At 40.3% G+C, this 25,014-nt stretch overlaps 1 protein-coding gene across 5 annotated transcripts in view; it reads left to right on the top strand.

The window, feature by feature from the left end:
* LOC121505130 overlaps positions 1-24,062 on the top strand; it is a 95,777-nt gene extending 71,715 nt beyond the window's left edge. The window contains exons 1-8 of one of the 5 annotated variants that reach the window (XM_041780229.1): positions 4,538-5,933; positions 10,326-10,625; positions 10,785-11,105; positions 11,223-11,531; positions 17,755-17,835; positions 20,378-20,458; positions 20,787-20,842; positions 22,871-24,062. In XM_041780229.1, coding sequence (XP_041636163.1) covers positions 5,894-5,933; positions 10,326-10,625; positions 10,785-11,105; positions 11,223-11,531; positions 17,755-17,835; positions 20,378-20,458; positions 20,787-20,842; positions 22,871-23,179 — 1,497 coding nt within the window. In that variant the 5' untranslated portion in view covers positions 4,538-5,893 and the 3' untranslated portion in view covers positions 23,180-24,062. Of the gene's footprint in view, positions 1-4,537; positions 5,934-6,533; positions 6,686-10,325; positions 10,626-10,784; positions 11,106-11,222; positions 11,532-17,754; positions 17,836-20,377; positions 20,459-20,786; positions 20,843-22,870 lie in introns of those variants that run through there. The other 4 variants (XM_041780230.1, XR_005991543.1, XM_041780241.1 and 1 more) reach the window with 4 other exon arrangements.
* The last annotated feature ends 952 nt before the right edge of the window (positions 24,063-25,014 follow it).

Genomic DNA, 25,014 nt, shown 5'->3' with positions numbered 1-25,014 from the left:
GTAACTTTATTGCTAACGGAGCCGTTAGCAGACTATCAGGTCCGAGTAAGTAAGTTTTTTTCTCAAATGTCGTCGTGTTTTTTCTTTTTGCAAAGCGTTTTGAATTTGCATTCGTGTGAGACTTCTCGGCCACCATACTGAGTGGCAGTATCGCAGACTGTCATTCATGTAGTCCTGGGTTTGAATCTTGCAATGTTCTAAAAATCTGTTTCTTATTACCTGTTTGTTTTTTGCTGGTAACTCTTAAGCACTGATCACGAATTTAATCACTCAGGCCAGGAAATGTACGCAGTGTTTGTAATGCTGGATGCTTTCAGTGAATCAGCTTCAGGCCAGAATCCGTGTGGGCAGGAGTAGATGAGAGGTAGAGGGAGTCTTCACCAGTGGGCAAAGGGTCATCACACTGACGCCGTTTGTGCTGCAGGTGCAGGATCAGCACCACACTGGGCAGAGCCAGGTGACTCTGAGGTCTCTAATTTCAGAGTTTTTCTGGTAGCCACAGCAGAACTTTCGCTATCGATTAAGTTTTTATGTTGGGATTCTTTTGCTCACGGGACTGCAGAGCAATTTTCTATTTTAAAGGTAAAGTGTGTAATATTTAGCCTAGTAGCATTTAGCTGAACAAACTTGGTAAAATAAAGCAAACAATTTCTAAAACGGTCTATCTAAATAAGTGTTTAGTCATCTAAATTCAAAAATAGCTATTTTGAAAAAACAACTCAGAATAAACCTTTAATTCATACATAGAGAGGGTCCCCTCCATGGATGCCGCCATCTTGGAGTTTTACACGTTTCCATGGTAACATAGAGGAAAAAAAGGATAAATAAAGTTATTGTATTTTATTGTTTTGTATTCACATTACAGATACACATTAAATTCAACTGGTTGCCACAGTTTCCAGCAGAGAAATGCAATCTAGAACCCACTTCTAGATGTTGATATTCAGTTTTACACACTGCACATTTAAGGGCAGGTGACGGAGCTATCGTCGTGATGTCAGAGCAAATAATCAAAATATTAAATTGACTGTTTAGTGCGAACTGTAATGGACTGAAATTTATATTTCGTCGGGCCGGTTGTTTTGATCACACATTAAAGCAAATTTTCAAGTCCTATATGTTTCCTGGCCAGGTAATAAGAAAAAAATTTCAGAACATTGCAAGGATCGAACTCAGCACTACATGAATGAAAGTATGCGACACTGCAACTCAGCCACTTGATCAAAAAAATCCATCATCACTGGAGTAATGGAATTTAGATGTCAACATTGGTCGATGCCATTTAGCTCTGTGCAAGACCGACAATCTTTCTCTTCGCCTGTTATTTACATAAATAGAAATGTAACAGACCACTCCATCAATATAACTGCTAACATCACCCGGCTCATACAGCGTCATAATGGGGATTTCTGTTAAATACAGCACAATTAGCGATGGCAATTCAACCACCGCTGTGATACGATTTTGGAGATAGGGAAGTCATTATTTTATTCACTCTTTCAATGAAAATATGAATAACAACAACAGCAGTATAATACGATAACATTTCTCCTTTCACACAGACGTTATATAGAGCCGTTACTAAGTCTTAACTTGTTCCTCCTGTGTGATTCTGATGTGATGAGAAAGGCAGCCTTGCCTGTGAGCCTGCGCTGAGGACAACAGACCCAACCCTTAGGCTTACAGATCTAAGTACACGCTTACGGATCTGAGTACAAATCGTGCGCGGTACAAGTGTTGCAAAAGTCACGTGTGTATGACAGCCAATTGAGAGGAAGATTCTGAACCAAAATGAACTAAGTCCACAATTACAAACTGGTCTACATATTTACAGATTAGTGTATGCATTTGTGGATCTGTGTACAAATTTGCAAAACTCTGCACACATGCAGATCTGTTGCAAATATTGCAAATTATTGTTGCAAATAATTTTCCACTTTGGCCGGAGTTTTCAGAAAAGATCATTTTTAGTGACGTAAAACTGCAGTTTCGTGTGGATGACAGGCCTTCACGTATAAAAATATTTGCGGTTTACCAGATTCCCGGCTACATGTGTACAAGACCTAATACAGAGATCATTAAGTTCCCTCTTAACCACCAAATCCCAGATCTGAGGGGAGCAGGTGGCCTAGTGGTTAAAGGCGCTCCCCATGTACATGGGCGGCCCGGGTTCAAATCCAGCATAAGGCCCTTTACCACATGCCTCTCCCCCACTCTTGACCCTGTTTCCGACTCTATCCACTGTCCTCCTCTATCTAATAAAGGCACAAAAATAAATCTAAAAAAATAAAAAAATTCCAGATCTGAACCTACAGAGTGCACAATCAAAGGGATAACTGCAGCAATATAAGGGCATGTCTTGGTATCATCTCTCTTTATATGGTCAAATGTACGTGCAGTTTACAATGAAAACTTCTTATTTATCACTCTGCTTGCATTGGGACGGGAGGGTTGATTGGGACTGCTGTCGGCTATGGTATGGTGTGTTTGGTTACATTAACTTCTGATACAAGTCATACAAATCTGATTAATGTCACAATCCTAACATGTTCACAGAATTCTAAATTATAAAGCAATAATCTTGTACGCAAATGTTTCTGTTTTCTTCTGTCTTGGATGAGAGATATGTGCTAATACTAACAATTTTGTTTTAAGATCAGATCGAGTCCCTACTTCATGCATTGCTACCACACTGTGTGGACAATGTATCCACACACATACAAATCAATGCATGCAATGATTAATATCACATTTTTGTGGTTAAGAGGGAACTTACTGATCTCTGTATTAGTCATATGGCCCCATAATATGTCAGCGTAAAATGACACTTAACCATCCCAGACAGAAGAGTTCAGGTGGGTTATTCCGTGTTGACGAGTCGGGTAGTTTAACATGTGCTGTCATTATCTAAACAGACAATGACAGACATATTTAATTTTCCCGTAACCTTCTTACGCTTTCCAAACTCATGAAAGCCCCACATGCTGCCACGTAGACTAAACTTTTATACATTTTCTTTAATCAAACATAACCAAGCATGGAATTTATCATGAGTCAACAGGCTATCACAGGTTAACACAGTCAGCACGTCTTTCTACTCGACTTACCTGCTGCGTTTGAACTAATCCCGTATAAAGTTTGCATCCCATTTATACTACGGATGAGTATAAAAATTCATTCTGATTCATAACCACAACCATCCTGTACAAAAATATTTCACTTAAAACAAGAAATTTTCACAGCGTGTCACCTCTGTTTGCATTGTTTTTAACAGGCACCTGCACAGTCACCTATATAAAGTGGCAACAGTGTAATTTAAAAAATATTCTTGTTATTTTAAAAGGCATCTGGTGACTTCCTCTCAGTGTCTTGCCAACCCTTAAGAGGGTCCTGACCCCAAGGTTGCGAACCACTGCGGTAAACAACATCAGTGGAGACTGAATTTAACAGAAATTTATGTTAAATATTAGGCTGAAAAGTTTATTGGTTTTTGATCACAATCGTTATGTGTGCATGCGCAGTTGTCACATCATCAGGCAAAATTCTGTTTTCATTTTGTTATGATGGAGTACTGTGTGTATATTACTGAGGATAAAAATGAACTATACAATCTGAATGAGATGAAGCGCTATGGCAGGAGACCGAGGAGAACCCAGCTGCTGACAAAGAGACGTAAAAAAGCCAGACTGGAGTTCGCAAAAATGTACCTGAGTAAAGTCTTTTTCACACTGCCACGTGGCAACTCCAGTCATTTTAATGAGGGAAGGGCGGTAGACGGGAAGCAGTTTTAACCGCGACGGTAGGACCCAGAAGTGGTTGCCGCCCACGTCAACGAGCACAGATTTTGCCCTGCCGCCCGGAGTTCAGCGTGTTGAACTTTCTGGCGGCAGCTGCCTGGCAGCAGCCAATCACATCAAAGGAGGGAGAGAACCCAGAAATAGCCGGCTTCGCGGGTCAAAGCGAACAATGGAGGAGCTCATAATGTTGGTGTTGGAATATCCTGAGCTCTACAACACGGCTCTACCATCGTACAACCAGAAGAAAAATTGTGGAACAGCACGTCATTCTACTGTTTACAGAAAACAGAATGAGGCCTACAAAGAAAAGAACACAGTACCTACAGTTAAACATGGTGGAGGTTCAAGGATGTTTTGGGGTTGTTTTGCTGCCTCTGGCACTGGGTGCCTTGACTGTGTACAAGGAATCATGACATCTGGATACTATCAAAAGATTTTGGGTCGCAATGTAGGGCCTAGTGTCAGAAAGCTGGGTCTGCATCAGAGGTCATGGGTGTTCCAGCAGGACAATGACTCCAAACACATCTCAAAAAGCACTAAGAAATGGTTGGAGACAAAGCACTGGAGAGTTCTGAAGTGGCCAGCAATGAGATCTAAATCCCATTGAACACCTATGGAGAGATCTCAAAACTGCTGTTGCAAGAAGGTCCCCTTCAAATCTGAATAAAAAGCCAAAATCCCAAGTTTTAGTCCTAATTGTGAGATGCAAATTGAAAATTAAAACACAAATCCATTTATTTTCCCACATTCCTGACTTTTTATTCAAATATTTTTACTCCTTACTTTTTCAGATTTTATGACTTAACAAGGAGATCTTAAATCATCGAGGATAAGTTCACATTTTTATACCTGAGGAAATTTGCATACTGATTGGCCAGTTATAACAGAAATATCATATGTGTCACATCCCTGGGTTGAGTTAGTTAAGTTACTTTTCCCTCATGTTTCTAGTCTTGTCATTTCCTGTTTTATTTTGGTTACTTACCTTGTGTCTCTTTTCCAGATCACTCCTTCCTGCCCACCCCTACCTGTTTTCCTCGCGTCCTGATCATCCTCATGTGTCTCACCTGTGTCGATTGTCTGAGTGGCTGCACCTGGTGATCCCTGGCTGATTGTCGTCTTCCCTCTGTATTTAGTTCATTCACTCCCCGTCCTCTGTGCGAGATCGTCTTGTTACCCTGTGTACTTACTTTCGAGCATTCTTTCTGATTGATTTCCCCGTGACCTAGACCCAGTGACTGTTCTTAGATTCCTCGTGTATAGCCTGCCGATTTGGTTACCTCCGCCTGTTTTGATTGATCATCTGTGTACCGAACTACCTTAGTTATTAAACGGACTTGAACCCTTCCTGAGTGTCTGCTTTTGAATCCTGGCTTTCATGATAATATGATCTTGCGGGCCGGATTTAACTGTTCCACGGGCCGGATTTGGCCCATGGCCTTGAGTTTGACACCCCTGATCTACCATGTGTCATGTGCTGTTTTATTGTATACATATTTCACGTCTCTCATAATATTTTTGAAACCTAAATTTCCTGTTTATTTCATCTCTTTATTCCTATTGAACAATTTTTTACATTCTATAAATGACATATTTGTATACAGATTGTTGTCTCTGCTGTGTTTGTCACTGGCCTTGGCTTGTTATGGCTCACATACCCTCAGTGACAGACAGACAGAAAACAAGACGGATCATTTTTAGTGACTGTGACTTCATTTCCTGTAGACAGAATGGGAAATAGCTAAAAATGAAGCTCAGTTGTTTCTCAGCTTTCTGTTAAATACATGAATAAATAACGGCTGATGTGTTTCTTCATTTCAGGCCTCTTATTTTATTTCTCATCAGTGAGGTAAATTAACTGCTGTGAGCCTAAACCCTGCTGTAACACAGTTAAAAAGGTTCATGTAAGGGAGTTTAGCAGTGTAAAGAAGGTTGAAAGAACAGGATAAGGAGGAGGAGGAGGGTGATTTTCATGCTGTCAGTGTTATCACAGGAAACACAGACGGTTGCAAACACTGCAACACAACCAAAAGGAGGAACTGGTCCGGAGAAGAGTTTTCATTTCACAGACAGTTTCAGGATTCAGGATCGACAGGATGAGAATATTTCTCCTTCTGCTCCTCTCACTGGTGACAGGTGAGTCAAATGATTCTGACTTTATTTAACCGTATTAACAACAATTAAACCCCAGATAAACCGATTCACCAGTGGTCTGTATCTAAACTACTAACCAACACAAACTCACCAGCAACCCCCAGTTTTATGTTTTAATGTAACTGATAATATTTAGAAAGAAAATCTCAATGTACAACACCAATTCCAAAAAAGTTGGGGTGCTGTGTAAAATGTAAGAACAGAAATCAGTGATTGTCAAATCTCATAAACCCATAATTATTCACAATAGAACAGAAACAACATTCAGATGTTAAACTGAGACATTTGAACATTTCATGACAAATATTAGCTCATTTTGAATTCGATGGCAGCAACAAATCGCAAAAAAGTAGAGACAACAAGGCTGGAAATGTCTCTTAGAAGTAAAGATGGGAGATAAACTTCGTCTAAAAATTGTGGAATATTTTCAGAAAAATGTTCCTGAATGTAAAATAGTAACAAAGAGGAGAGGGACCATCAAGCTGATTATCCTGGAACAGTTCAAAGCCTGTGATGAATTTGATGGCAACGACACATCTCAGAAAAGTAAGGACAGGTCCATGTTTACCTTTGTGTCAACAGTCTGTGGACATCTGGGAGGTGAGGAGACCAGATGGTGAAGTTTTGGGAGAGGAATGTTGTCCCCAAGATCAGCGGCATCCGTTATTGACCTTCAGCCTTCTCCCTTGCTCACAGAGATTTCTCCAGATTCTCTGAATCTGTTGATGATATTATGAACTGTGGATGGAAGGAGATTCAAAGTCTTCACTATTTTACATTCAGGAACATTTTTCATACATTTCTCCACAATTTTAGACTCAGTTTATCTCCCATCTTTACCTCTGAGAGACTCTGCCTCTCTAAAATTCCCATTTAAACCCAATCATGTGACTGACCTGTTGATAATTAACTTAATTAGTGTTAAAATGCTCCTCCAGCTGTTTTCCATTAGTACCACTTACTTTTCCAGCTTTTTGTTTCCCTGTCCCTACATTTTTGAGATGTGTTGCTGCCATCAAATTAAAAATATTTGTCATGAAATGGTAAAATGTCTCGGTTTAACATCTGGTATGTTGTTTCTGTTCTACTGTGAATCTAATTTGGGTTTATGACATTTGACAATCACTTCTGTTTTTATTTACATTTTACACAGCGCCCCAACTTTTTTGGAATTGATGTTGTTTAAAAGTATTAGCAAACAGTTCCTCAGTAGTTGATCATTTAAAAGGTGTTTATTTATATATTTATAGTTAACAGCCTCCTTTGTAAACAGTGGGATAACTCCATCATTTTATTTCTGTCACTTTTTTTGAATAAATAAATGTGTTATTCTGGGGTTACTGCTTCATAACAAGCACTCAGAACTTTCTCTGATTTACAGAAGACTTTGGTCTGAAAGTAGAGACTACAGGAGCAGAAGTGAGAGTCACAAGTGGCTAATTTAAGTCCTAAAAGAGGCTGTATATTCACAGATGAGCCAAGCAGGTGCAGGGACTAGACTAGGTAAAATATTCAGACGGCTGTAACAGCAGGGAATTCAGAAACCTGAAATAATGGCAGATTAATGTGTCAGTATGTTCAAGCCAAAAGCTTTTCAGTGCTGTCTATCAGGGCTGGGTATTTCAAACTCTCAAATACAACATGTATGACTATACACATTAATTTCGCGTAACAGAAATGTCCTAAGAAAGTCTTAAAGTGCATAAAAACTAAATTTGCACAGTTGTAGCTTCAGTTGAAAAGGACATGTTTTATACTCTGTATCTTGGGGCTACTTCTGTCAGCATCCCTAGCCATGCTTCAAAACAACGCAGTGAATTGTAGTGTAGACTGTTGCTAGGCTACAGAGAGTGTTGCATTCATGGTCTAACACACTGTGGGAATTTACGAAAACTTGTGAAACAGGTTGCCCTCTGCATCTCTGGCATGACCACAGGCTGAGCCACTTGGGGGTTGGCTCTGAGCCGCAAGAGGTGATGTGACCAGACGGGGCTAAGTGTTCATGTGCTCCATGAGAAGTTATTCAGCAGTTGAGTCCATCTGTGTTCTGTAGACTGTCTCTGATAATTCTACAGAGAACTACAGTTAACACAAACCCTTCTAATAAGGAGTATAGAACAGAAGCTCTCCTTTCTGCTCTTTAATAGAAAAAAGATGTCAGACCAGAACAGCACCTCACGGAGAGCAGGACCACAGAACGCAGTGTTTCCGCCACCCTACAGCACACGCTGCCACAGGCCTGTTTGTCTCAGCTTTTGTGGTTTCCAGCTTTGGCTGGTTGGTAGGTGTCGGCATCAAACACAGACTCTGGGTTTTTTTTAGCTTTTATGTTTGTGTCGCTGTGTTTGCTGGTGTGTGAAAGATTTGATACAAAGTTCACGTCATACAGAGAAAAGTGTCTTGTCAGGGTACCGTCTGAACGTCACTTTTTTTTCCATTAGTGCATCAAATCCAAAGTAGTGTTCATATCTGCGCTCATCTAAGGATGTCCTTCTTTGAACCACCTTGCCGTTTCCCCCTCCCTCTCCCTCCTGCGTAGTCTTGAGCTGATGTGTCAGTCTCCTGGATCAGTGAGCGTTGCATGAGCGTGCAAATGGGACATTTGATTTGTTTTCTCCTTGCTCCTGTTACACACCAAGTTGAGATTTACAGGACAGAAAGTAACAAGCGTATTATTTTACAGTAGCAGTAATGTCTTTACTGAGTCAGCAGCAGTGACGTGTTACACTACTGTGTTGCAGACAAATGTAATGTGATTACTGTAACATGTGACTTTGTACCGTGTTACACCAACACTGGTCGTGTCTAGACACATTGTCCTGTTATCTCTTAATAAAGAAGATAAAGACATTCATAATTTTCAAAACAAAATAAATGAAGCTGACTATTTTCACCTCACAGCGTCCTGAGCAGAAAAGCGTGTCAGCTCCAGCTCTTTATAAAAGACACTACAGGAGAAGGCTGACGTCGACTTTTGTAACCTCAAAACAACAAACGCTGGGAACGAGCTCTGAGGCTGAGGTCAGAGTCCACGCCTGCTTACATGTCTGCACAGTATCAGCAGCAAGCAAGCTACACTATATGGACAAAAGTATTTTTCCCCCCTTTTAATTATTGTTTCAATCAGACCTGTTCCCACAATCCTCACCTAGCCATGCAGTGTCCATTCTCAAACCCATGTGATCCTAAACGGGTCGCTCTGAAGAGCTCAGTGACTTCCAGTGTGGTACTGTGATAGATGCCACCTTTGCAATAAGATGGTTGGTGAAATTTCCCTGCTGGATATTCCACAGTCAACCGTCAGAGATATTAGAAAGTAGAAGAGTTTAGGAACAACAGCAACAAAGCTTCAAAGTGGAAGACTACCTAAAATCACAGAGAGGGCTCAGTAACTGCTGAGGTGCATAAAGTCTCCAAGTCTCTGCTGATTCCATATCTGAGGAGTTCTCAACTTCCACTGGCATTAATGTAAACACTAAAACTGCAGCAGGAGGTTCATGAATGGGTTTCCATGGCAACAGCTAGATGTAAAGGCTACAGAATTTTTTGTCGTTCACGATGGCAACATGTCAGACCATGTGACAAAAATCCTGCCCTGTCTTGGTGACAGCCTGGCCACACGACGAGAGTGATCCTGGCTGCTCACCGTATGCTGATTTCACCACTATCTCCACGACTGAGTGCGAGCTCACAGGTTGACGGGGGGGGGGGGTCAAAGAGTGTCAATCATTCTACAACAGAAGCGCTGTATGTAATTGAAGCAGGTTTTTACTCACAAAAAGGAATCTAAGGAACAATTGTAAATAGGATTATTGACAACAGTTATCAATGTATCAAGAGGAGGACAATATGAACTGGCTGTCCTTTAGATAGAACTTGAGGTTCTGATTCCAACCAGAAAATGTCATATAACAATCTTTTCTCTCTGATTTGGTGTTGATAAGTTACCTGCAGTCCTCTGACTGTCCGTAGAATTCTGTCAGCTCTAAACTCACGTTATCAGGCTTAAACAGGAAATACAAGTTACCTCCTAGCATGGCAGCGCGCTAAACCAGTTGAAATAGGGATAATAAATGTCTTTATCAGTAAATAAGTAAGGGTTAATGCCCGTCAAGGTGTCAAATTATCAGGGATTAATGGATGACGTGGAGGCCTTAACCATCCGACGCACAGCAGAAGTTGCCTCCGCGAATCTAATGTCTTAAAAAATCTATCCCCCCAGGTTAAATGGGCAAAACACTCCTAACTGTTCATAATGATAAAAATGAACATTATAAACTAAAGCGATGCATTTAAAGTGTATAAGAGAGTAAATGAGGAGATTTTCCGGAGCTCTGGGTTGGTGTTAAGCTGTTCTCTTTGTCTGATCTACAGGTGCTGACCCATCGTATAAAGTGACAGGATGCCAAGATGGATGGATTGATTTTACCTGCCAAAATCCGAATGGAAACAACTATCACACTGTCAGTGTGATGAATCAATCAAAACCAATTAAAACAAGTTCTAAAAGTTATGAGTGGGAAATCAAAGACAGAGTGTCCATGTACCATGACAAAAGTAAAGGAAATCTGAGGGTGATCATCAAACAGCTTCAACAGGAGGATGATGGGCAGTGGAGATGTAAATTTGGCAGTAGAAATTCCTTCAACACCCTGGACCTAAAGGTAGAGACAGGTGAGAAACATTTGGTTTATGTGTGAGTTTATTCAGCCCAACTTTTTCAGAACTGAGTTTATGTAGGTGATCCTTTAACACTGTAGTTTATTTTTCCCTGTCTCTGAACACCTTCTGGGTTTAAATGTGCTTTAAAAGTTCCTGCTGTTTAATTCACAGATGAATCTGAGCGCCAGGTACCGTACGTCCAAACAGCGTACAAAAAAGCTAAAACTACCATCACATGTGAATACCCCGGAGACAAAAATGAGTCTGAAGTCCAGATTTTCTGTAAAGAGAGAGGCTCCATCTGTGAAGATATTTTATCCACAGAATCTGGGGGGTCAAACGGGTCGTTCAGCCTCATAGAAACTGATAAAGGCTTCAACGTGTCCATCAGTGACGTCAACTCAGAGCATGGTGGTGTTTACTGGTGTGGACTGAAGTCTGGAGATGGACGTTATCGAGCTGGAGTCAGCAAAATACAACTAAAGATTCAAAGTGAGTCTCCCTTTATTTAACTGTCTTTATATCACACAAAACAGGACAAGTTTGATAATCATGTTTCTGAAATAAAATGTTTAACTGTGTGATTTATTTCTGCCTTCCTGTCTGCAGCTGTTACTGACTTCAAAAAGCGTTCAACGGTCGGGGAAACTTTAGATTTCTTTTTTAAATATTCAGCAGATGAATCAGAGAAATTTGTCTGTAAAGGAGAAGATCCTTCTCTGTGTCATCCTCTTATAAGCACCTCAGATAAAAACACCAGAGGAAGGTTTACCATGAGAGTTGACAAAAAGGAGAATAAAATCTGGGTAACTCTGACAGCGGTGAATCTAAAAGACAATGGGACGTACTGGTGTGGAGAAAAGAGCACTGATGGAACAAAGAGCCACACGTTCACTCACAGGATGCTGTTGACTGTTGGTGAGTCTCATTCAGAATCAGAATCAGAAAGACTTTGTTGTCATTGTTGTTGGTACAATGAAATTTTGTTTGGAACTCACAGTCCAGCAGCAGTAAAATTAGGATAAAATACAATAAGGGTAATAAAATAGAATAAAAAAAGAATAAATACAATAAAATAAAATTACAATAGCAATAACAACAGTAAAAGAGAGAGTCGCAATAGTAAAGAGAGAGAATGAATCATATTGCACTGTGAAAAGCTTCCCTGAGTGGAGTGTAAACATTATGACATGTGTAAACATTAAATAACGTGTACACAGTGCAAGTTTTTAAGTAGTGGAGTAGAGGTTCACTGCTGGCAAGTGCAGGTATTAAACAGTTGCATTTGACATTGGTGGTTACAGTCTCATTTACATAGTGCATCCGACATACTGGCATTCAGTGGGGATGAGTACATCTGAAAGTAAGTTAAGTGTAGGGGGGGCACAGGGGGGCAGATCTATTTTTGTTGTGGGAGGGGTGGGGTGAGGGATGCAACAGCTCTGGGGAAGAAGCTATTTCTCAGTCTGCTCATGCGTGTTTTGATTGTCCTGTATCTCCTTTCAGATGGAAGGGATAAACAGTCCATGAGCTGGGTGTTTTGGGTCCTTGACAATGTTCCTAGCCCTCTTTTGTAGTCGGCTAGTGTAAACAGAGTCCAGTTCCCGGAGCCTGGTCCCCACAATCCTCTGTGCCGTCTTAACCACCCGGGCCAAGTCCCTGAGGTTTTCTGCAGTGCAGCTGCTGTACCAGACTGTGACACAGTGGCAGAGGATGCTCTCTATTGTGCTCCTGTAAAAGTTCACCAGGAGCTGGGTGGGGAGTCTGGCTTTTTCAGTTTCCGTAAGAAGAAAAGTCTGTTGAGCTTTCTTCACAAGGTGGTTGGTGTTGTGTGTCTATGAAAGGTCGCTGGTGATGTGGAGGCCCAGGAATTTGGTGTTGTTTACCCTCTCAACCTCCTCCTCATTGATGTGGAGGGGAAGGTGAGAGAGTTTCCTGGTTCTACTGAAGTCTAGGATAACCTCCTTGGTTGTGGCAGTATTGAGGACCAGTTTGCTGGATGAGCACCATCTGTCTAAGTGTTGGACTTCCTCTCTATAGTGAGTCTCATCATTGCCTGATATGAGACACACTATGGTGGTATCATCTGCAAACTTTATCACGGTGTTGGAGGGGTGGATGGCTGTGCAGTCTTGTGTGAACAGGGTGAAGAGGGCCGGGCTGAGTACACAGCCCTGGGGTACCCCGGTGTTAAGGATGAGAGTGGATGATGTGAGGTTACCCACCCTGATGTTTTGTGGCCTGTTGGTCAGGAAGTCCAGGATCCATGAGCAGATTGGTGTGGTTAGGCCCAAGTTGGTGAGCCTTTCAATCAGATCATGGGGGACCACTGTATTGAAGGCGGAGGTAAAATCTATGAACAGCAGGTTCAGTGGGTCAGGGTCAGTGCTGTGTGCAGCGCGATGGAGATTTCCTCTGTAGATCTGTTCCCCCTGTATGCAAACTGGTGGGTATCTAGGTCAGCAGGGATGTTGGTCCTGATGTAGGAGAGGACAAGTCTCTCAAAGCATTTCATCACAATAGGTGTCAGGGCAACTGGTCTATAGTCATTGAGGCACCTGACTGCTTGGCTCTTTGGAACAGCGACAATGGTGGTGGATTTGAGGCATGTGGGAACAACACCTTGTTGCAGGGACAAGTTGAAGATGTTTGTCAGCACCCCTGCTAGTTGATCTGCACATGCCTTCAGTGTGCGGCCTGGTACCCTGTCCGGTCCTGTTGCTTTGGTGGCGTCAATCCTCTTCAGAGTAGATCTCACCTGGTGGAGCTGGAGGGTGAGTGCAGGCTCATGATTTAACCCTAACTACCCGTCCTAACCCCTCATCCTGAAATAATCACTGAGAAATTTTGGAAGTTTTTGTCTAGTTTTAGTCAACAGAAACTCAATAACCTTGTGATTCAGCTTTAGTAAAAGAGAAAGTCCATACATTTTAGTCGTTATTCAGTCCCAATAGTTTTATCTTCTTTCTAGCTTCTATCTTTTAGCATGTGTGTTTGAGAGTGAAGGCGTCTCCTCTTCAGCACTGTGGAGGAGTGAGTGTGTTTTCTATTGGTGAAAGGTCTGGACTGCAGGCAGACCAGTTCAGGACCTGGACTCTCCTTCTGTGAAGCCATGCTGTTGTGATGGATGTGGTATGTGGTTTAGCATGGTCTTGCTGAAATAGTGGCAGCCTTCTCTGACAGAGACATTGTCTGAATGGGAGCATATGTTGCTCTAAAACCTCTCCATGATAACAAGCTGGACAGTCCCATCAGTGGTTTTAAGACAGAATTTCAAGTTTTGATTCCTCTGACCACAGAACAGTTTTCCATGTTTCCTCAGTCCATGTTAAATGAGCTTTGGTCCAGAGAAGACGGTGTTTCTGGATCCTGTCCATATGGCTTCTTCTCTCCATGATCCAGCTTTAACTGTCATTGGTGGATGGCACGGCCAACTGTGTTGACAGACGATGATTTCTGGAATGTTCCTGAGCCCATGCAGTGATTTCACTACAGAATCATGCCTGTTTTTAATGCAGTGGCCCCTGAGGGCCCCTTCAGCCTTGTCCCTTGCTCATAGAGATTTCTCCAGATTCTCTGAATCTGTTGATGATGTTATGGACTGTAGATGGAGGGAGATTCAAAGTCCTAACATTTTCATGTTGAGGAACATTTTTCTGAAATTGTTCCTCTATTCTTAGCCTCAGTTTTTCACAGATTGGTGAACCTCTGCCCATCTTTGCTTCTGAGAGACTCTGCCTCTCAAAAATGCTCCTTTTATACCCAGTCATGTTGCTGACCTGTTAAACTAATTAGTGTCAAAATTCTCCTCCAGCTGTTTATTAGTTTAATTTAGTTTAATGTTTTTTTATTTCGAACATGTTGACAGTCAAATTATAAAGCATAAAAAACAAAAAAGAGAAAACAGAATAAATATAGAAAAGGAAAAGTACAAAGGAAGAAAAGAACAAAAGAGTAGAAAGATAACAAAAATGCATTGTCCATCATAATTTTCATGTTCGAAAAGGAGTAGGAGGAAGTAAAACTTATCTAGTCCTACCCCTTATTCTCTGGTACAATGTTATCTCATACTTACAGATTGTTGTTACATTTGTATTCATGAATGAAAGTTACATAATTTAAACATTATATACACAAATGTACAGATATACTGCACTGTGCAAAAGTTCCAGGCTGGTGCAAAGAACCGCCACAAAAGCCAGAATTCCCCCAGAAATACACACACTCTAGGCATCCATATGTATTGTATATACACAATCACACGTTCATATGTATATACATGCATACAGCGACCAACAAATTCATCAGACCACCTGTCTCAGAGACCATCCAGCATCATGGAGTGCTTCAGTGCGAACTCCCTCATTTTCAGAGAGCTCTCCATTTTCCACCATTCTGAGCAGGAATGAGGAATTTCTAACTGAAATCACCTTTCTAAACCCAAATTTGAGCTTAGTGTTTATAATAAAGTGCTAATTTTCAACACCTGTCCATGGGAGGCTTTTAAATTTAAAACCTGTAGCACAATTTATAAAATGTTTGTTGCATCTCTAAAACCAACATGTAACAGAAATATATGCTCAGTAGGTGAAAGTACTTAAAAACAAAACCAAAACAGCCTAAATTAGAGCCCTACATTAATGTCTAACAAAGCTAACAGCCAATCATTGTTAAGGATTTTGGGGTGCAGCAGAGAAAAGAGACACTGATGGTTCATCTCCACATCCAGACACAAAACTAGAGTAAACTGCAGGAAGCTGACTAACTTCATGTAAGTGTTGGTGCTTCAAGATGATTAGAACAATATGATTTGGAAATCAGACCTTGAGATAGATCAGACAGAAAAGCAAATGAGCTCCATTCATGCTGCTGTTTGCTGCTGGAATCCTTTAATCATTTTTTTTTTTTTTTTTTTTTAACTTTAGGCAGGACCAACAGACAGCTGAAGTCTTTTTCTGTGTTCATCCTTATTACTTAAACTTCAATGTGTTCTAGAGACTGAAATATGTTTCTGTGTTCATCCTTAGACTGAGTTTCAAGGACTGAAGTGTTAGGTCTATGCATTTTTATATTGGTATTGATATTGGCTAAATTTAATTTGTAAATATCTCCATATTGTATAAACCCCAATATTGTTAATCCCAGTCAAACTAAGAAAAAGAGTAAAATGTTCTTATGTGGGCCTTTTTAATGCATTTCTTGCAGGTCAATTCAAAGACCAAGGGCCACAGTTGGCCCTCAGGCCATAGTTTGGACACCCCTTACTGATACTCAGAGTAATAGGAAAAAAATTGTAACATTATTAGAAATTCATTAAACACTGTTAGAGTTTGGTCCATATTGTACTATCACACTGGGGTCTGATGTTTATAAAGCTATTGTAAATGAATAAATCCCTCTTTTCTCTCTAACAGTGTCATGATAACATCAGTACTATTGGAGTTAAATGGTAATTAAAACAAAAAATCTATCACCAAATCATGTCTTTAAATACACACAAAGTTTATGCAGTGTGCTCCTGTCTCTCTCCCTCAGACACTGCTGTCTGTCTGTCCCTGTCATTCAGACCTGTATGTCACATTCAGACGTGTATTAGCTTGTTAACCAAACAGCAGCAGATACAATATTAGTGAAGAGAAAATGCATCCTTTTATACATTAGTATTTAATCAGAAGTTAGCACAGACTGAGCGCTCTGTTCTCTCACTGACAGCCAATGCACCGTGACCATCAGTGCGTAATTGGAGAGAACGAGGAGAACGGAGAAGTAAGCTAGCAGATACTCGTTTTTAACATCGTCCAGTCTACCTGCCTCGATTAAAAAATTGGGATTAAAGCAGTGCTCCTCTTAAACATGACGACCACCTGTACTGCTACTGCCCTGAGCCTGCCCCTGCTGCTGCAGGTCACTTTCTCGCCATCGTATCAGCTGCTGAGCGAGGCCACTCACACACTCCAGACGCAGAGGATTTTACATGACGAGAGGAAATAAAAATTAAAGGACTGGACATGAATTTCAAATCTTAAATCAAAGTGGAGTGATGTTTTTGTGTCAACAGGTAAAACTGCGTGCCTGGCATGCACGCGCCTCTCTCACCTTGTCATTGGACGGGGAGGGAGTCAGAGGGCAGGAAGGAGGGGGAGTGGAGATATAATGCAATAGGTTCAGCAGACTCCTTACTCTCCGCTAGTCTGCATAATTGGTTGAAACTGCTTCTCCATGCTGCTGCATCTGCTGCCAGACATGAGTATGATGGTGCACAGTTCCTTCAGAACTCACGTGTCCTCAGCATTTTGCGTAGTTTAGAGAGGCAAGTCGTATTAGCGTATTCACGTCAAATTGCGTACCTGGTACACAAAATGTGTACAGGTTGGCAGGTCTGAGTTTGTGATATGTTGTTTTTGCTCTATGATAAATAAATATGGGTTTATGAGAATTGAAAGTTAACACATTTTGTTGTTATTTACATTTTACACAGTGCCCCAACTTTTTTGGAACTGGGGTTGTAGAACCAGTTGCTTTATGTGGGTGTGATATTTTTTGTTACTGCCAAAAGTTCCTGAGACAGAATGTGCTGGAAATAAGAGACTCACCTTTATATCTGGGCATCCTACTCATTATCTATGAGAAATATGGACCTCATCCGCCTGATGGTGGCGTTGTGATTTAGGAAAGGAAAAGTAATTTTACAATGTCATACCCATCAACAGAAATAGAATTAAAAACACTTTCAGAAGAACTTTCAGAATAGCATTTGTTTGTTCAGTTACGTAGAAAAACAATCACAGGATGTGGTTTGGTGTTGACTGAGAGTGAGTACGATGGGAAGCAGTGAGCTGTTCATGCCTTCATCCTTCATTAGAGTATGAACTCTGTGAACTTTCAGTATGTCTATAAATTTATTCACTTTTGACTAAAGCTTATAGTTGGATATTTTAAACTAGATAGATTATAGATTTTGTCTAAAACTTATTCTAAACATTTCTATCCTCACAGACAAACCCTGTGCTCCATCAGTGACTATGTTTGACTGACAGAGACTGTACCAATGTTTTAACACATCTGCTATTGTTTAAACCTACTGACAACTATGTGAACAAGTAATACTGTTTATTTGTGAATCACCTTTTCTTCCTGTTAGTACCGTCATCATCATCTTCATCTCCTGTTCCTACAGCTCAGCCAACTCCTGTCCCACCAGAGGACCATCGAAAGGGAGGAGGTAAGATCATTGTGACCTGCAGGAAGAGTCCAGATGTTTAAAACGTGTTTCAAACATTTAAGAAAAACTAATTCTTACAGTTTTAAACAATAGGGGAAAAAGTCACGATTTCTGGGGTCCAGGGGGTTAGCATAGACATGAAACATATAGTTGCAAGAAAACGTATGTGAGTCCTTTGGGATTTCTTGGATTTCTGCATAAATTGGTCTTAAAACGTGTTCTGATCTTCATCTAAGTCACAACAATAGACAAACACAGTCTGCTTAAACTAATACTGCACAAAAATCTTATGTTTTCATGTTTTTATTGAACAAAAAATGTAAACATTCACAGTGCAGGGTGGAAAAAGTATGTGAACGCCTAGGCTAATGACTTCTCCAAGAGCTAATTGGAGCCAGGAGTCAGCCAACCTGGAGTCCAATCGATGCACCTCCCCTCGCTGTCTGTGAAAAGTTAGCACTCTGAAGGCTGTCTGATGGAGCAGGTGGACTGAACCATTTTACGTAAATAGAGAGGTGGTGGACGTTGAGAAATGTTTCCAGAACAAATAAACTTAGAGTTACCAATACATTGTAAATAAAATATATGCAGGATTGTTCATTTTTTACTGAGCGTCATATTATTTTGTCAGTATTATAATTGTATTAGGGGCCTCTCTGGGCCCCTGTCAATCATGGGCCCCTAGAATCCTTCCCCTTATTCTCCCCTTTTTGGTGCCCCTGCTGCTGCACAGGAACGTGAGGAGGGCTGAACAACTGTGACGTCATAGCCAAGCGTGGACCAAAACATGGCGGCCTCTTGGTGAAATTATAAGTTCATATTACTCAAAATGCAGATATCTAGTGAGTTTTTAGTTCAGTACAGATTGGAGAGATACAAATATCTATCCAACAAGATGAATTTTTCTGACCATGCAGGGTTCCTTTTAACAAAAAAGAAATGAATATTTGAAAATAAAAAAAAGAAAGAAAATGATTAAAAGGAAAAAGGGAAAAGGTAGACCGTTCAGTTGTGAAGTTGTCTTTCTCTGTGCCTTTTTGTTATTATACTGTCTTGTTTTATAGGATTTTTTCCCCATTGTGACCTGACATTACTGCTTTTTAAAAATATTTCTGTTCCACCTTGTGCAGTATGGGTATGTGCTTGGTCCTCATTGGTACCCTCTCTTTATTCGTACGTGCTAATCCACGTACTTGTGGGTTTTATTGTGCTTAATGTTCTAGTTCATTATTAATCATAATAGATTATTTATATTAAATTAATGTTAGCATTGTAATGGCAGCTGAATGTGTGCAGCACTATGAGTCCAAGACAAATTTCCCCATGGGGACAATAAAGTATATCGTATTGTAACATAAAATACAAGTTAGATGGATATAAAAGTGAGTGAAGAAAGCCGTCAAATCTTGACAATAACGCCTAACGTCTGTGGGGCGTCTGCTGTTAAAAAAGGAAAAGAAGAAAACACATTCAGAGAACCTGCTGTCACCTCCTGTCAGTGCTAAATGTATACCTGCAGTGATTCAGTGCTCTGTGCTGCATTTAAAAGACTATTCACATGGGACTAGAAGAACCTGTGGACCTCTGATCATTTATGAACTGCCCCCTGGAAGAGAGGAAGAGAGAGGAAGTTGAGCATCCCTCTGGGTAATGCATGAAAAAGGGAGGTGTCTAATATTAACTATGAACCTCTCCTGTTACTTTTAACAGTTTTAATATAGGTAATGCTGTTGATGTTATTCTGCAATCATTACGTATCCACAACAACCCTCCTCTCAGATCAGCTGTTGCAGCCTGACCACTGAATGCTGAGCGACTCACTAAATGATCCTGATATTAGATCAGACACTTGCAGAGAGAAACTGTAGGAGGCAGAGCCCAAGTGCTAAGTGTATGAAGGGAACACAGGCACATTTGGACAGCAGAGTTTCAATAAATAAATAAAATAAAGCAAATTTTTTTACACATGAGCTGAAATACACTTCAAGAGAAGCACTATTTATATCCTATATGAGTCTAAACTTAAACTTAAATCCATAAATACCCTAGATTACAAAGATGCTGATTCATGCAGCATTAGTATTACCCTGTGAAAATCTGAGAAATATCAATGGACTCCAGTCATCATGTGCTGACAATGAAAAAGACATTCCATGTCCCAATGACTGCTGAGAATTTGTGTAGTGATAGAATTCACAAAAAAGTCAAAATCAATCTCTTAAAACAATTAAAACGTTTATATTTTCAAGAAATTTTCATGCAGGCCTTCAGAAACACACCTGGACAGGTTTTAACACACCTGTCCAACTGAGGGAAAATAAACAAGGTTCACAGTTTGTTCTGACGTCAGTCTGTTCATTTAATGACGCTGACATGATATCAGGAAAAGGCCTTATAACTATTTTGATTTTATGCTGGGATAACTAACAATCTGCACATTCTTGCTAGAAGGCAGCAGAAAGGCTGGACTAGGGCAGAAACGTCAGAGTAAGGTGACATTGTTTTTTCAGTTCACTCCTAAGCTGATCGTGTTTTCTTGCAGGTCTGCGCATCGTCATTGGGGTCATCTGTGCAGCTGTGCTCCTGCAGGTCTTCATGCTGACATCTTTCCTTTTCTACAAACGTAAGATCTTCATCATCAATAAACAGAACGTGCAAATGTGCACAAGCCAAACCACAGCGGTTATATCTCCATCCTGTGATGTCTGGTAGAAACCAGGCAGAGCTGACTAACTGTGACATTTATCACGGCTTTGAGTGTTTCTGTCTTTAATCTTTAGTCATCTCTGCAGACACACTGTGATTATCATCTCAGTCTTTATCAGTTCAATGAAAACTTCATCAGCAAGAGCAGCTCTGGCTGTTCCTAACAGTTCTTTATTTTCTGAAGTGATGAAATCAGCTTCACTTTTAGTAATCAGTCCTTCTCATGGTTTCCTCCTGTATCCCAGGATGCTCCAAATCAAGAAGTACAGGAAACGGCACAGCGGAGCAGAACACCAGAGAGGTAATTATGAAAATCTACACTCAGAGAACACTTTCTACCCACCTCATTGGCTCAGATTTCATATCAGCCAATCACAAAACAGCAACCAATGCATCATGCAGACACGGTCAAGATGATGTGCTGAAGTTGAAATGGAGCATCAGAATGAGTAAGAAAGAGGATTTATTAGAGAGGTGGAAAGAGTTCAACATTATTTCACTGAAGTTAAAGTAAAGTTACTTTGGTTAAAGTTGACTTAAACAGAAGTAAAAGTGCTGGTCTGCAAATCTCCTCAAGTATAAATCATTGCATTTAAAGTTTACAAGAAGAAGAATATCATAAAAACATGAATCTCCAGCCACATTGGAGAGTCATGGTTGATTCATCAGTTTACTGCATGTAAACATGGCACCATGTAGAGCTGAGTGGTAGCTGCTCTGTCCTAAGCTCTTTTTGCCCTCAGGGCCTCTGCACCATGCAGTCATGGGCGTGAAAGCCACGAATTTGCTGCCATAAACCTTTGGTCTTCACTCATCAGGGTGAAATCATCTGCTTTTGTTGTCAATATGTCCACATTAATGCTGTTATCCCAACTTAGCCATGGATGAGCATGAATTCTTCTTGTCCAGACGTTTGTTTACAGATTTAGCACAGCAAACTGATAAGTGCAATAGAGTCAAACCCAGCTTCATGCTCTCCTGTGGGAGGTGTTTCCTTCTAAGGCTTCAGTTTACCATGGGCAGATTAAAAGCAGACCATGGGATGTAGTTTGGACACCCCTGCCATAACCTTCTGAGACCCATGCTTTTATTTAGAATACATTTTCAGTGATATTTATAAAACCTAAACTCTGTTCCTGAACAGGAAGTAGATTTCACCAAAAAATGATGTCTGCATATGAGGACAGTACATCCATCTTACTGCACACTACAAAACTTTTTTTTCACTTCATTTAGACAAAGAATTTTTTTTCCCTTTTAAACTCCTTGGGGTCATTGAAGATTTCCTAAAAAATTATAAGAAATTTTCCAAAACTCAAAAAAACCCTCAAATTACCTTTAATTTCCAAGAAATTACCCTTTTTAAGTAAACAAAAACATCCTTAAACATTCCTCTGATGTTTCAGTGAAACTTTCAAAATAAACTAAATAAATTTTTTAAAAATCAGTGAAAATTCCTAACAAGTTTCAAGCAGTTCCCCAGGATATATACCATGTATAAAAATGCATACAAGATTTCCAATCACTTCCCAATAATTTACATGTTAATTTCCCAAAGGTTCAAGGAAAATTGTGGAAAATTTTCAAACCCTAAAAAAAACAAACCCTAAAAATTACAATAAAATTTGTAAGACTTCAAAGGAAATTCCCCCAAAATTTTCAAATTAAATTCCTTAAAATTTACAAATAAATTCCTTAAATTACATGAAAGTATCTAAAATACCAAAGCAACCTACCCTCCAAAAATCTCTAAAACAAACATATTCCAAAAAAATTTCCCATTTTTCCAAGAACGCTTCTAAGGAAATGCCAGACAATTTTCCAAGTTGTAATAGCAGAATTGATCACTGTATTGTAGGAAAGCCAGAGTGTAATGTCCTCATCTGTACATGCAGGGTCTCAGGAGGATCAGTGGGCCCTTTCTGCACTAACTAGCTTTATTCTGCCAAGTTCAGCCTGGATATTACTGGATCAATATTTCTCTCATGGGTTTTAACGTCTGGGGAATCTTTAGCTGCTTTGAGACGAGGAGGATGACTGACTCAACGCTGCAGCAGAAGACTTGATCACTTCTTTTTAAGCCAAAATGGTTTCATCTAATGTGATTCATGTGTTTAATTATTACCTGGTGGTTAAATCAGCCAACATAATTCCACTAGAGCAAACACAGAGCTCCTCTCAGCCACAGACATGATCATGATTGGTTCCTGATCAATCAGGGCATCTGTTTTCCAGTTATTAACGTGTTTAGGAAGTATTAATGAAGCACGGCTACAAGGAGCAGTGGCTGTTGTTGGGATTTTATATGTGGATGTTTTCTTCCTGGCAGGATTACATCTATGAGGAGATACAGGAGCGCGTCCCAAATCCAGACTCACGATATGCAGCAAAAACCATTTACGCCAAAGTTGACTTTCCCAACGACCCCTCAGCCTCGCTGCATTACTCTGCCATCAGCTTCCAGCAGAGCCCCTACGGAGCTGGAAGTGAGGGACTGACCCTGAAACCGAGCTCCTCGGCCTGTGAATATTCAGCTGTAAAGGCAAACCAAAGTCCAGACGACTCTGCTGTCAGACATCCAGCCATACCTTCAGAGGATCCTCTCTACTCCACCGTCAGCAAGACTCAGTGTGGATGAATGAACTCTGATGACAGTAAAGGTTTTCAGCCCGTTTACTGGACTCTGGTAAAACATACCAAATACCAATGTTATATTGTAGCTGCATTGCTGCTGTGTTTTGTTCTTGTGAGTCCTCTGTCATTGTGTGGATCTTTGTTTGTTCCCTGTTTCTGTGTTTGTGTGTGAATATTAATGTCTGTTGGGGTGAGATCTTTGCCCCCCAGATGGAGGCCTCTGATTGGCTTAAAGGAGTGGGGCTGGCTTTAGTGGGGAACCTTGAAATACAGCAGCCTACAGACACTCCAGCATCCCTGACAGCAGAACTCATGTCTGTTTCCCAGCCTGCAGATTTAGTTGTTTTTTTAAGATATATCTTTGGATTATTATTTGTTAATTCAGACAGGCCTGCCCAAAGAACTGGCTGGACCCCTGAAAAACCCAGAGAATGGACCCTCCCCAGTTGTGTTTCATGGATATCAGGTCATGTGTGTTTGATCAGTAGCATTGGCGCTAACATTATGGCTAACAGTTACTTCATTTTGGAGCTTTAAAGTGTGTAAAGCTATTACTGAGTTCTGATGTTAAACTTACTTATTCATGCTACTTTAGATCCTTTCCATCCCTTTTTCCTCAAATTTTATCCATTTTTTGTCTCACAACCCATTTTTGCTGCTTTTTTCCACTCTTAACCAGTTCTTGCTGCTTTTTAACTTTTAACAATTTATTTTCTGCCCATTTTTTACCCCGCCTTTTTGACTTGCTCAGCCCATTATTGCTGCTTTCCCATTTTTGTCTCTTTTAACCCTTTTTTCTACTTTTGTTTTTGCTTCTCACTATTTTTCCCCCTTTTGCCTTTCTTAGTCCATTTTTTTTTTGCTGTTTTCACATTTTTGTCTCTTTTAACCCATTTTTGCCACTTTATAACAATTTTTACCCATTTTTGCCACAGTCCCATTGCTTTTTTGCCACTTATAACCCATTTTTTGCCACTTTTTAACTGCTTTTTCACCATTTTTTTTCCTTCCCCTTCTGCCACTTTTAGCATTTCTGACCCCTTTGCTGATGTTATCTCATTTACCACTTTTAAACCATTTTTGCCATTCTGTAACTATTTTTCACCACTCTCACGTTTAATGAAAAAGGGTTTTCATTTTGAAGAAGGCTATAATGTACAAAAACATGAATATATGAATTAATTAATAGATAAATAAACAAAATTAATTTTTGTTGCTTTGATATGAGTGGTTATTCTTCAGGTTAGACATAAAATATGTTTACCACAGATTAACTTCACACTGGACTATGGTTTTCCTGACCTCCATGGGCCCCCATTTGGCTGTCCCCTTCATTCCCCTTGTGGGTGGTTCTTAAACTACACTCTCTGTGGTGTTTACATCAGGTAACTTTAATAAAGTTGTGAACAACCTGAGAGACAAGGCAAGAGGTGCTTTTTACAGCATCAAAGTAGAGATTCATCTTCAAATCTGGCTAAAAATACTGGACATTTCTCTTTAGGGTTGCCAGGTTTGCTGTTCACTCACCAACCAGGAGTCCAATGGGACAAACATCAGCTCCAGGCTCTGCATGCAGAATCCTGTAAATCCATCCTCCTTGTCACACAGAAAACACATTCTATAGAAAGTGAGCCTACACGCTCCATAACAAAACCCTGACCTTCAGAGAGACTGCTGAGAGCGCACCCTTCAGATGGCTAGTACAGAGACTCTGTTCACCTGCAGAGTCCTCAGACACAAAAACAACCAGCTTAGATTTTTGGGATTCAAATATGAAAAAGAGATCTTTGATCTCAATGGGGCTAGCCTGGTTAAATAAAGGTTAAATGAAAAACTTTT

This window comes from Cheilinus undulatus, linkage group 3, assembly GCF_018320785.1.
Source record: "Cheilinus undulatus linkage group 3, ASM1832078v1, whole genome shotgun sequence".
NCBI classification, from domain to species: domain Eukaryota; kingdom Metazoa; phylum Chordata; class Actinopteri; order Labriformes; family Labridae; genus Cheilinus; species Cheilinus undulatus.
This window is presented reverse-complemented; position numbering and strand designations above follow the sequence as displayed.